Source organism: Durio zibethinus, chromosome 27, assembly GCF_047325235.1.
Source record: "Durio zibethinus cultivar Kanyao isolate XHJ-2024 chromosome 27, ASM4732523v1, whole genome shotgun sequence".
Classification (NCBI taxonomy): domain Eukaryota; kingdom Viridiplantae; phylum Streptophyta; class Magnoliopsida; order Malvales; family Malvaceae; genus Durio; species Durio zibethinus.
This window is the reverse complement of record NC_143188.1, coordinates 10,472,753-10,485,458: the sequence shown is the minus strand read 5'-3', so window position 1 is coordinate 10,485,458 and position 12,706 is coordinate 10,472,753. Positions and strand designations below refer to the sequence as shown.

Below are 12,706 nucleotides of genomic sequence, written 5' to 3'. Positions count from 1 at the left end.
GCTTGCATAAAAAAATTATAACAAAAAATAATATTATAATATCAATCAATATTCTTGTTTTTCCTTAGCTTTAAGTAAACATGCATAAAATTATTAAAGGAATGCTCATCCAATAGCGATAGTAGTAGTAACTAGGTGAAATGCGATTTTAACGGTTAATTCAAAAGCAATATCAACAACATTTTGAGCACATTTAATTTTACCTCAACCTAAACTTAATTGCCATTCAAACTTTTAGATGTAGATTGATTGTTCAAACTTTCAATTGCCATAAAATCTTTTGTACTTGTCCTATAAACAACATACAAATTCAATTAATTCAATCTAACAAAACATAACAAACAACAGCTTTTTGTACTTGCCATATAAACAATATACAAATCCAAAATCAATCTTAAATAACAACAAAAGCAAACAAATAAAAAAATACTATTAAAAAGCCAATACCTTAACAAAGTTACCAAGAGTCTTAGTAGAACCCTTAGAGGAAGTAAAAACATTTGTAATCCCAACAAAGTAAAACAACTCCTTGGGCACCCCAACAGCCACAATCCTCACACATATGGAAGCTGACACATATTAATAGTAAGGAACCCACATTTCCCAGTAACTTTGCAAGGCACTATATGATGTCACAACTTCTTTGCTACAATTCTCTGCCACTCCGACATGCCCATTTTCATAGCCAACAATGAAGAAGGCCTTCAAATTGGTGCATTGCCGACAAATGTTTGTTTGTAGACAAGAGTGATCTTCATGACCTCGTTTTTCAAGGATGGGTACCCATTTATCTTCTTCATTCTGCGGTTACGACGCATGCCTCTTAGTAGAACCCTTAGAGGAAGTAAAAACATCCATAATCCCAGCAAACTGAAGCAACTTCTTAGGCACCTTAAACACAACCTTTAAATAAAAGAAAAGTAACATGCAACTTAGAAAAGAAATCAAATAAATTACACCACATGACATGCAACAAAAAAAATTCATTTAACTTAAAAATACACAAAGACAATCATGAAAACAAATCATCCACTAACCTTCAACTTAATACCAAAAAATAGTGAACAATACTTGCATAAAAAAAATACTAATCAAACAAAGAACACAAAACAATTGAAAAAAAAATCCATTCCGATTATCATTCATGCAACCCAATCCCAAATAATACTACCATTACATCATTTTAAATGAAAATAAAACAACATGCAAACCTCACAACAAATAGTTTAGACAAACTAAATTGCAATAACTGAAACTAAAATTCACACTAGAAAACAATTCATTACAAAATATAATTCAAATGAGTTGTTAAGATTCCTAAATCTACTAACATTAACAAAAAAAATTAAAGAATTTGGATTTCAATAAAAAATGGAAGGGTTTAGTGCTGAAATAGTTAAGGGCCAACTTAATATGATTATAGATGGTCTCAACATGCAACATTTCATTGTTTCAGTTTTCACAAAAAATCGTATTTGCTTGCAGTACCACCAAGATCGGCCTCCACCAAAACCATAAACCCACTACCCAGGACCACAAAGTCACCACTACTATAAATCACTATCACAATCCCGTAGAAAATAGAAAAATAATTAATGGACAAACCAACAAACCAAATAAATAGAAACCCAAAATATCCAGAAGACATCTCTATCAATATCAAACTAAAAATCAAATGATATTTGCATAGTATACTATTTCTTGCTAATCTTTTCCAAATGCATGCGAAGAAATTCATGCATGAAAATAGAAAGCAACTAATTCAAATAACCAAAACAACAGAAAAAACAACCTAAATGAAAAATAAAATTTTTTTCAAAAAGACCTAAAAAGACAACAAAGAAGATGAAGTTTCATCGGGAAAAAAAATGAAAAAAACCTACACAAAAAATAGAAAATAAAAATTATGTTGTTTGAATTCGATAACTTGATAAAGAAAGAACAATTGCAGAAACACCAAAACATGAAGTATAGAAAGGAAATAAAACTAAAATTGAAAATAGATAAGCAAGAATCACAATTAACTACCCTTAACAAGCTCTTCTTTACCTATTGGTTTTTTTTTTTCGATCTCTCTCTCAAGCTTCTGTTATGAAATTGTTTGGCACCTTAGAAACTCCCATGCTAAAGAAAAGAAAACATTTTCTTATCCATTTTGATCTTCTACTTTTTTTGACTTGATCTTTTTCTAGATCTTTCTTTTACTTGTCAACCTCTCTCAATCTCATTTTTTCATCGTATCTTTCTTTTAGATCTTTCCTTTTTTTATCTCAGTGAAATAGCTTAGCTCTGCTACCAAAACAAAGCATAAAAAACAATGAAAAATAAAAAAAAATGTCATACTCAATAATTATCCAAAAAAAGTAAAAAAAAAAAAACTTAGGAAAAAACTGTGCGAAAGGGAAAAAATGAGACACATGCAAGTCCGAAGATCATTTGGAATCCTTTTTATCTATAACAAGTAAGGTACTTGTGCTTCGCTGTGAATTCAAGATGTTTTTTTGTAATTAGATAGTTGAATAATAAGATATTTGATAATAAATGTAATCAAATCTTGTAATTTCATAAACTAAAGCGAATGAATTATCGTTGAGGCTTGTTTTCTCATATGTGACGATTGAATATTCAAATTTTGATTATTCAAAAATATTCTTTTCTTTGTATGATAAAGACTCTCCAATAATTTTCGTTTTTTGCTATATTTGAAAATTTGATAATATAAAATACAATTTAATTTTTAAAAAACACTTCTGTCAAATAAAAAAAATTCAAAAAAGACTTATAGATATATAGTTAAGCAAATTTAAGATTCTGACCTACAATAAAAAATAACGATTCTATCTTATAATAATTTTATCCATAAATTCTAAAAACATGTGAACTTTCCTTACCATTTATAGAATTATGCATTTTTTCATTAGTAGAAATATATTAAAACATAAAATTATAAACTCAATATATTAATATTGATACTAAAGAGTAATAATAAAAAAATTTAAGCCTAATAACTCACATATTCACAGCTCATAAAGTCCAAAAAAAAAAAAAAAAAGAAAGATAACTATCAACCTATAACACATTATGGGATACTTTTTATATAGTATTGTATAGATAGTGTAGATATGCTACTAGTAGAGGTTAAGCCAAAAAAAAAAAAAAAAATCTACTTCATCTCGTAAGAAAATTGTCTCTGTTTTTTTTCAATTACAAGTCAAATATATACTGTTTCTAAAAAATGAAAAAAATTGTTTGACCAATTTATTTAATATTTTTGTCAAATTTTTATTTGTGTTGGTATTATAACATTAAATTTAAATTGATTCTATTTTAAATTATTTTCAAATTTAAGTTATCTACAATTTATAATCAAATTATATTGAATCAAAAAAAATTTTTATATTAAGGTCAACTTTGCTAACTTTAAATATTATTGCTGCTTAAAAAATGATTTGATTTTACATTTTTTCTACACTTGGATAAACTGAAAATTTTAAGAAAATATTAGCAATTTTCAACATGAAAAATATTACAAATTTTAAAACATTAAAGAAGAGATTAAAATCTTTAATTTTCAAAACTAAAACTACAAATTGTTTTACTAAGGGCACGAAATACAATAATAAGTACATTAATTCTTCTAATTTGCATTTTTTTTTTTCATTTGCAAGCTCTTCAACAAATTATACATAAAAAGGAACTGTTCCAGCTCCTTCACAGAAGAAAGAGAGAGGTAAGATCATTTCTTTTTCTTTTGTTATTTCAACATGGTTTTATACTTTGTTAAACTCAATTATTTTAAGATGAAACTTCAAAAACTCTGACATGGAAACTTCCCTCAAAATCTTTATCTGATTTTCTCTTTTTTCTCAACACTCTTCTTATTTCCTGCAAACAATCACATATAAAATGTAATATGTGTTAGATTATGAGAGAAGCTTCAAAATTTTTGGAAAAACAACAACATTTGCAGGGATAAGTCCACCAAGGAATCTTTATCTATGGATTTAGTACTTTAAAACTGAATTCCAACATATTTAAGCAAAACATATTACTGAATCCAGTTAGGAATTCATGTTTAAATCTCATCTTCATCTTCCACTTCTATACATGTATATCAACCCTCTACCACCAAAGAGCATCATTCCGTTTCTCTTCTTTTCTCCTCCTGTACTTTGGAGGTCTGATATCTTGGTCAAATTACATAGCCACACAATAAGCATTCCTCTGTTCAAAACAAACTTTCTTTTGATAAAACAAAAGGCGAACAAGTTATCTCCATTCAGCCCTTGCTTGTTAACCAGGTGTGTATGTGCACAAACACGTGCATGTGAGTGCATGTGAATGTGCATGCAAAGATGAAGTTCTTATTTAGAGCATATATATGTGTATATGTTTGAGCACACTTATGTTTATGCAAATTGAACTTCTCATGCAAAAGACATTACTATAACCGCATGCATGTAAATGGTATCCACACATATTTACATCACTTCAACTCCCACATAACAAAGTTAGTTGTAGAAGTTCCAATCTGCGATATCTAAGCCAAACTGATTTCTAACTACCACCTCTAACTTTTCTTGTATTATAAACAAAAATAGCATCAAAACTTGTTGCTGGAGTAAATAATCCATTCCATTGTACTAGCAATGAATGGACAATTAACATTTCCAGTCATATATTTCGAATTCTTTTTTTACTAAATCAGAAGGCATCTTAATCAGAAATTCAATGGAGGACAGCCTTGAATTTTTTAAAGGGGCAAAAAATAAACTCAAGCTGAAATTAAAAGCCTTGGCAGAAAACATTGGGTATGTTCATGATATTTCAAGGAACTCTAACAACATTCTTTTCATATGCAACATATAGAAACTACCTCCTAATGATAAAATTGGTGATAGAAGCATACCAAGGAAGCTTGAAAGTGTCTTTCCACCACCCTTGTTTTGAGCAGTTGGCAACTATTTTGTCCAATCGTACAATGATCTCTGAAAAAGTCGGTCTGACAACAGGTTCTTTATCCCAACATTCTTCAATCAGCCTGTTCATATATTACAACGTAGTAAAGCTTAGAATACTTGTATATGTATAGTTCGATACAAGAAAGGCCTTAGGAAACACTGCACCTTTTTCTTCTGAAAAGAAAGACAAAAAAAACTGGGTTTTTCTTTCAAGTAAATTTAAGGAACACAAAACAACAAGCACACCACACACGTCATCCTGTCATTAATTCAATAAACTTGAAGCTAGAAAGCAAGGAAAGTCTACTCTTCATCTCAAACCCCAAACTTACTCTCTTAAGTCTGGAGGATAACTTCTTGATTTGGTCTTGAATGGTGGTCTCTTTTCTTCTAAACACATCAATTTCACAGCCTCTTCGGCAGGCTTGGGATGAAAAGGCACTACTCCTTCAATCATCTGAACTCATACAAGAACAAAATAGAAAAAGTGGTTAATACCTACTATCAAACTAAAAAGCAGCTTTAATTGCCTGAACAATTACATCCCTTGACCCTATGCTCAAAAAAATCCCCATCTTGACTTCTCATTCTCATAAATCTCACTCTCTCACTCTCACACAGAGAGAACTACAGAGGAAATTATTACAATGTGGGAAACAGGCAAGCATCCGTTTTTTCAAAAAAAACACAACACATTCACTATCTGAAAGATGTCAGCAAGAAAAACAAGGAATGAAACGCTTAAAGACAATTAAACTGCCTTTAGCCAGAATGTAACATTTGTGTTAGCCGATAACAAACTTTTGAGAGACCATATACCTCATATAGCATGACACCGAAAGAATATGCATCAACACTTCGATCAAATATCACATTTTTATAAACCTCAGGTGCCACATATATATCTGCAATCAGAAAAACCAAATCATTAGTCACAGTTTTACCATTCGCAGAAAGAATACATGCATTGTACTTATATTAAACATCCAAAAGAAAGATTTTTTGTCACAAGCGTACTTGATGGATCAACATGAGTGTCTGGCTGTGCTAATTTTGCCTTGTCAGCTGATATTTTTGACAGTCTTAGCAAACCAAATCCAGCTACCTTCAACTTGCCTCCATTATCCAGCAAAACATTACTGGCACCTTACCAAAATTTCAAATATTAAAGAACAGTGCATCACAATGAGTATATTAAAAAAATACCACTTGCCATTTCTGCAAGCATTATATCAACTTCTACAGTGGTTGCCATACTTTGGCTTTAAATCGCAGTGAATGATTGGATCTGGCTTACATTCATGAAGGTAATTCATTCCCCTGATATCAAGAAAATAACAGTCATAAAGTGAAGAACCAGTAGAAATAAATGACTAGAAGCAGTTCCAAGCATTATTAAATAAAGGATAATGTAGGATAGAAGAACAAGAAGCATATTCAGCACATTAATGTATGAGTTTTGCATAGGTGAAAAATATGACTTATGATGATTAAAGTGATAATACAGACAAATATTCTTGAAGTATTAAAAAAAAAATGCCTGGCAATGTCAAGAGCAAATCTTAAAACTTTGGATGGTGATAGACGCCCTTTCTTTTGAAGGTAGCTCCCCAAGTCACCCTGAAATAATGATCATCACCATAGTAATGTTAAAGAGGTGAACAAAACACTAAATACTCTCTCTAGAGAAAGCATATTATGCTGATGCAATAATTCCTTGGTGTAGAACACATTTCAATAACCAAATACAGGAACCATGCCGGAGAAGCTTAAAGTACATACTATCTCAAGAATTTGTAAAACTAAATTGGATGAAACTATGTGCAATAAATTTGAAATATCAGAAGCTCTAGTATAGAAATACAGGAGAAAGAAAACAAAGTTGTATCAATAAATGACTGAAGATGGTTGTGAGGTTAAGTCCGTTAATTAGGAAACTACTCCAGGCAATAGATAATTCTTTACTCAATTACTTGTTTCTCCACACATGTACATACATCCTAATCTTTTTCCTCTACCTAGTATCAATCGATCTGGCTATGCATTTTATATTTCAACACCACCTAAACTATATGGGAGAAAATTTTTAGGCCTATGAGGAAATATTCATTGTCTAGTCATCCCACTTTTCTTCTTTTCTCTCTAAATGGACAAGCTATGTGTTTATCTTCTATCATGATTTAACATAAAAGCATACATATATATAGATAAAATAGACATATTGACAGAACAAAAACACGGACAAGATCGTCAAGGGGCAGGCAGGGAGAGGAAGAGAGAGACATGCTTACTTTTGAATGATACTCTGAAACAATCATCATGGGAATATTTTGTGTAACAGCTCCGACAAATTGAACCACATTAGGATGTCGAACTTTTTCTAGTAAAGTTAGCTCATGCTTGAAAGCATTTCTGTTAAGGGAAGATATATGAATATAGTTTTGTGTTAGGCTCCCCAAGAAAGTTGGTAAACAAAAAAAATCCTATCATTACTTTAACAATAATTGGAAAAGAAATAAAGCTCTCAGAAAACAAGAAATATGTAGTAACCAAATAAAATATGTGCTAAAGTCCGTAAAAGTTGAGACAACAAAATCATCTACTTAGCCATGTAACCTCAAAATATGTACAGAATGCATTTAATACATCTGGTGCCATTGTAACATTTAAGAAATGATTGAAGGAACTCAGCGGCATATTCCCTAATCAAACTGACAGAAGATATTGATATAAATGAATGAAAGTGTATACTCAATAAAAACAAACCAAAATTATACATATCAATCATTCTAGTGTCCAGTGCGGTACAAGGCTAATTAGAAAGTTGCTTTACACCAGCTTTGTGCAGTATTAATCATATCAAAAGTAGAGCTATATTTTGGCCATTTTTTCTCCCATAAATATCCCTTAGTTTCTTCTTGTTTGGAATTTAGGCTGCAGAACTTATCTGCTGATTTAAAAAAAAATAGCAAACCATACTCGTTTCTTACCGTGTTCTTGGGGTATGCACAAAAATGCATGTTGGAAAGCATGCAATTGCTCTAGTTAAATGCAGTCACAAGACATTTGGGCAATGTCAACCAAAATATTAGAAAAGAAGTACACATAAGAAGAAGGATATGAGTAGTTTTAGACATCAAAATTATAAGAAACAAAGAAATTATATTACCGTATGGACATCTACATAAGAATCACCATGTGGCTTGAAGGACACTTTGAATTCCAAGAAAGTGTAAGTAGCCAAGGAATGTGTATAGTAACAGCATAATTGTAAATGATTGATGTCAAAAAGGAAAGGACACATGTTTGTTTTCATTCACATGAGTCAAACACATATCTAAAAGAAAACAAGGTAAGTGCATACATGATCTCAGGGTCTGAATAGCTGTCCTTATCTAGTATCTTTACAGCAACCTTTGTGCCGTTCCATTTTGCCACTTGATATGATCCCTGGCAAGTGATTAATGAAATGTTAACAATCTATCTATAAAAGCACAAACTTAAAAAAAAAGAAAAAAAAAAAAAAAGAAAAAGAAAGAGGAAGGCCATCAGATAGCTCTTCTACTCTTTCAAAAATGAGAAATAAATATAAATTCAACAAGATACAGATCTGCGCATCAACCCTAGAGTCAACAACCATGACTGACTAAAACATGGTCAAGGCTATACCAAAAGTTTGCTCAAAGAAGCAACAGTTTGGTGAATATTTGAGGGAGATTATGCAGAGTTAAATATATTTCTTCATGAAAAAATATGAAGAAAGTTGTTCTGACAACCAATTTGTACAGGAAAAGTAAAGAAAACCTTTAATCTTGATAGAATAGGCTGCTAGTAGAATTTTCTTCTTTGATACCTTGTTAAGTTGGGAACTGTTGTTTTGTGGCAGATTACTGCCAGCGTTAGATGAATAAAATTGCAGAATTATCCAAAAAATGAAACAAAACAAGTTTGTCTCAGCAATCCAAAATCTGTTACCACCAAGAATATAAGGCAACATATTGTTTTAACAAATTACGGACAATGCAGAGACAATAAGAAAATGTTGGATACATGTGACATCCAAACTGATGGTAAATAAGCCACTATTAACCTCAAAAAAGCAATTAAAAAAAAATGCCCACTAATCAGTCAACATTTTAATGCTTTTATAACAATTGTAATGCCTAGTAATCTTTCATCAACTGTAACAATTGCCCACAAGAAGCATCATGCCTCTTGAAAGAGGAATTGGACTGAAAAGAGAATCAGATGCAGCAGAAGAAGCCTAGACTAATCATTTCACAGTGCAATGAATGACATGCTGAATGCTATCCGCAAATCAACCTAATCACCTTTCGGGTTGGACCGTTTATGAGCTCCCAAAAGCATCAATCCAGTAAAAGGAAGTGAAGAAAACCATACCGATGTTATACCATCAGACTTCCGAACTTGAAGCTCCAATGGATTAAGCTCATACTCTGGAACCTCTCGAGGGTTAGCAACTGTCATTGGCGTCTTCCTGGTTTTCTAATGTCAGGGCATATATGTAAATATCAATCTTCATACATGCATAAATTGCAATCATAAACAGAAGTGATATTTAGATGGAAAAAGAAAAAGAAGAAAAGTTTACTATCTTACAGGAACTTTGGCTCCACGGGCCTTCAAAATATTGTAGACGTCTACATTTCCATAGTACTTTGCATCAGCAGCTGCCTGCCCATACATAAAAACAAATTTGCTAACATTGCTCAATATGCATTCACATCATCATAAATCAAAGTGCTTTTGATAGGTAATCTGCCATATGCAGTGTTATCAGGTAAACTAAAACTAGAATTTGGGGCTGTAACTAAATCTCAAACTTATGCACATTTATCTACCTCATTTTATCTTTAATTACTCATCCTAATTTGCCAAATCCAAACATCATATGACTTGCCAACCTCCACAAGATCCCAATTCCATATATTTAATCCCACAAATTAATCAAAGCTAAATTGCTCAAGTATTAAAACAAAATCTAATTTCTCATTTTTAAATCTCCTTGTCCAGAATCAATAAGAAGTATTATTGCAAGTCAACAAAACCAACCAATAACGATGATTAGTTACAATCATAACAATAAATTAAATTAAATTAAAATGAAACCTGCAAAATAAATCCTACCTTTCCCAACAATTCAAACATCTAAGGAAACATTTGGTTTGTAGATTCTTAAGTTCCAAGAAGGAAAGTAATTTAGGGAGAAAGTGATATTGAAGGGACGTGTGATTCCTTGGTTCTATTAACTTAGGGAATGTAAGATTTTAGTATAAAATTACCTAATAAAATTTTTTATTATTTTAATTTTAATAACATGTAAATAACACGTAATATTCATAATACCGACGTATAAATAACACGTAATACATGAATAATATTTGTTTTTGTTGAAATTAAATAATTTTAAAAAATATTTTTTTATAATTTAAACAAATATAATCTTACAATTTTAATTATTATTTTAACATCGATTGTCTGTATACAAATACACAAATTGATCTTAAATTTTATATGTCATAATATGTAGTAAATATATTTACATTTTTTTTTTATATTTTCAACAAAAATTACAATTTTATTTTAAAAGTATCGTCTTTTCAATAAATGCTATATTTTTTATCTTAAAAATATTATTTTTGTTGAATTCGAAATTTCTTTTCATATTTTTAATCAAGATTACATTTTTATCCTAAAAAAATTCAATTTTTCAAAAAATACTACATTTCTATCTTAAAACCGTTGTTTTGGTTAAATTTTAAAAAATAATTTTTTCGTATTTTCAATAGAAATCATATTTTTATTTTTAAAATGTCGTTTTTTCAATAAATATTAGGTTTTTTATTTAAAAAACATTACCTTTCTTAAATTTTAAAATATAATTTTTTTCAAAATTTTAACAAAAATTACAATTTTATTTTAAAAATATCATCTTTTTAATAAAAATTATATTTTTTATCTAAAAAATATCGTTTTTGTTGAATTTTAAACAATAGTTTTTTTATATTATCAACAAAAATTACGTTTTTGTCTTACAAACATAATTTTTGTTAAAGTATGAAAATAAATTTTTGTTATTTTTTCTACAAAATTATGTTTTTAATTATAACTTTTGCGATAATTTTAATATCATTGTGTTAAAAATATATTTAAAAAATTATTTCTATAATACTTTATAAAAAAATTATTACTTGAAAACGTTGTTTATATAATCTAAAAATATAATTGAGGATAAATAGAAATATCTTTTTACTTTTTTTCTTGGATTCTTAAAAATTTTTAGGAAGATAGAGAGATTTTTTATTCTTCTATTTTCTTACATTTTAATATTATTAAAAATTTTTTAAAATCCCAAAAATTATATTACCGTGAATCAAACTAAAAAAAATTAAATTACAAAAGATAAGAACTAAGGAGAGAAAGTTACTTTTCCCGAACCATAAGCCTTCTAAAGATTTAAAAGGAAAACGAAAGAAAGAAGAAAAAAGAAATGTACCGTGCTACCCCAACGATCACGGGCATCAATATTAGCCTTTCTACTAAGAAGAAGCTTGACAACCTCAACATGACCTTCACAAGCAGCGATATGCAAAGCAGTACGGCCATCCAAGTCAATACTATTAACATCAACACCTTCATTCAACAAATCCTCCACTCCTTTGACATCTCCTCTACACGCCATGAACAGCAGCTGCATGGTCGAGTCCAGGTTCTCCGGCACCGTCAGCTCATCTTGGACGGGACTCCTCCTAATGGGGTCCAGCGACGACTGCCGGCCAAAGCTGAACCGTTGGTTGTTCCTCCGAGGGTCCAGCGATGACTGCCGCGTGAATTGGCGGCTGAAACTCCGTTTTATCGACCCAGTAGAGAATTGGCGCGAGATTCCTCGTTTTAGCTGCGCTGCTAAGTTTTCCATGGTCGTTTCTTGTGGTACAAGAAAAGGATAATCCAGAAATCAAGTGTAAAAACTGGAAAAGCAAGAGAATTCACATAATAATCAAGGAAACAACGAAATGTAAGGAATATGGTTTCGAAAGATCGAGAGCCGAAAGGGGAAAAAGGGGAAGAAAAGTTAAGCTCAGGGCTCTCGATATCGAGGCGAGGAAGGAAGAGGAAAGAGATTATGATGAAGAAGTGAAGGAGGAGAGAGGATTTGAGATCCGAGCGAAGCTCATGGAAATAATAGAGAGAAAGAGAAAAAGGAGGAAAATGGTGGAATTTAGCTTTTGATTTTGGACAACAAACAACAAAGCTTTGTTTCCCCCTTATTCTGTTTCAACTTTCAACCGAACCCAACGAAAATGGCGTTCCTGAAAAAAATTCATTTATACTGCAATTTCGACGTAAAAAACGCGCCGTTGCCTCAGAGCCTAGAGCCTCGAGACCAGAGATATGCACATTTTTAATTTACTTATTTTTTTTTATTTTTAATCTCATTTAAAAAAATAATAATAATAAAGTAGTTAACAAAATCATCAACCAAACTCAAGTGAAATTAAAATAATTCCAACAGTATTATTATTATTAAATTTTGATTATAATAGATTGAAAATTTTATAACTTTGTTATATTAATTATATAAATTGACAAAGTTTTTTCGATCAAAAATTTTTTTTTTTAATAATTATATATATTTTTTATTTTGAACCGGTTTGGACTTTTCACTTTTTTTTTATTATTATTATTATATTTTTTTTAAAGATTTAGATGCAATTCAAATTCTA

General features: G+C 30.3%; 1 protein-coding gene across 2 annotated transcripts; it reads right to left on the bottom strand.

Annotated features, from left to right (window-relative positions):
• Positions 1-3,538: 3,538 nt before the first annotated feature.
• On the bottom strand, positions 3,539-12,362 carry LOC111280010 (integrin-linked protein kinase 1-like). Of its 2 annotated transcripts, XM_022867141.2 has the most exons (12): positions 11,479-12,362; positions 9,582-9,656; positions 9,363-9,467; positions 8,326-8,411; positions 7,253-7,373; positions 6,502-6,581; positions 6,219-6,281; positions 5,979-6,100; positions 5,781-5,866; positions 5,294-5,418; positions 4,910-5,041; positions 3,539-3,885 (listed from the first exon to the last, which is right to left on the bottom strand). In XM_022867141.2, exons 1-12 carry the CDS (start codon positions 11,896-11,898, stop codon positions 3,879-3,881), a joined length of 1,422 nt encoding a protein of 473 aa, XP_022722876.1. In that variant the 5' UTR covers positions 11,899-12,362; the 3' UTR covers positions 3,539-3,878. The 2 variants fall into 2 exon arrangements, with proteins under 2 accessions (XP_022722876.1, XP_089612412.1); XM_089756286.1 differs by lacking the exon at positions 3,539-3,885 and having other exon boundaries at positions 4,858-5,041; positions 11,479-12,279.
• Between the last annotated feature and the right edge of the window lie 344 nt (positions 12,363-12,706).

What these genes read in the sequence shown, in the direction of transcription:
- LOC111280010 (XM_089756286.1), bottom strand. Translation starts at nt 11,898, where the DNA reads ATGGAAAACTTAGCAGCGCAGCTAAAACGAGGAATCTCGCGCCAATTC. An exon ending in GTGATCGTTGGGGTAGCACG is followed by an intron (nt 9,657 to 11,478) that starts GTACATTTCTTT and finishes ATGTATGGGCAG; the next exon opens with GCAGCTGCTGATGCAAAGTA. An exon ending in CACTGCGATTTAAAGCCAAA is followed by an intron (nt 6,101 to 6,218) that starts GTATGGCAACCA and finishes GTAAGGTGCCAG; the next exon opens with TAATGTTTTGCTGGATAATG.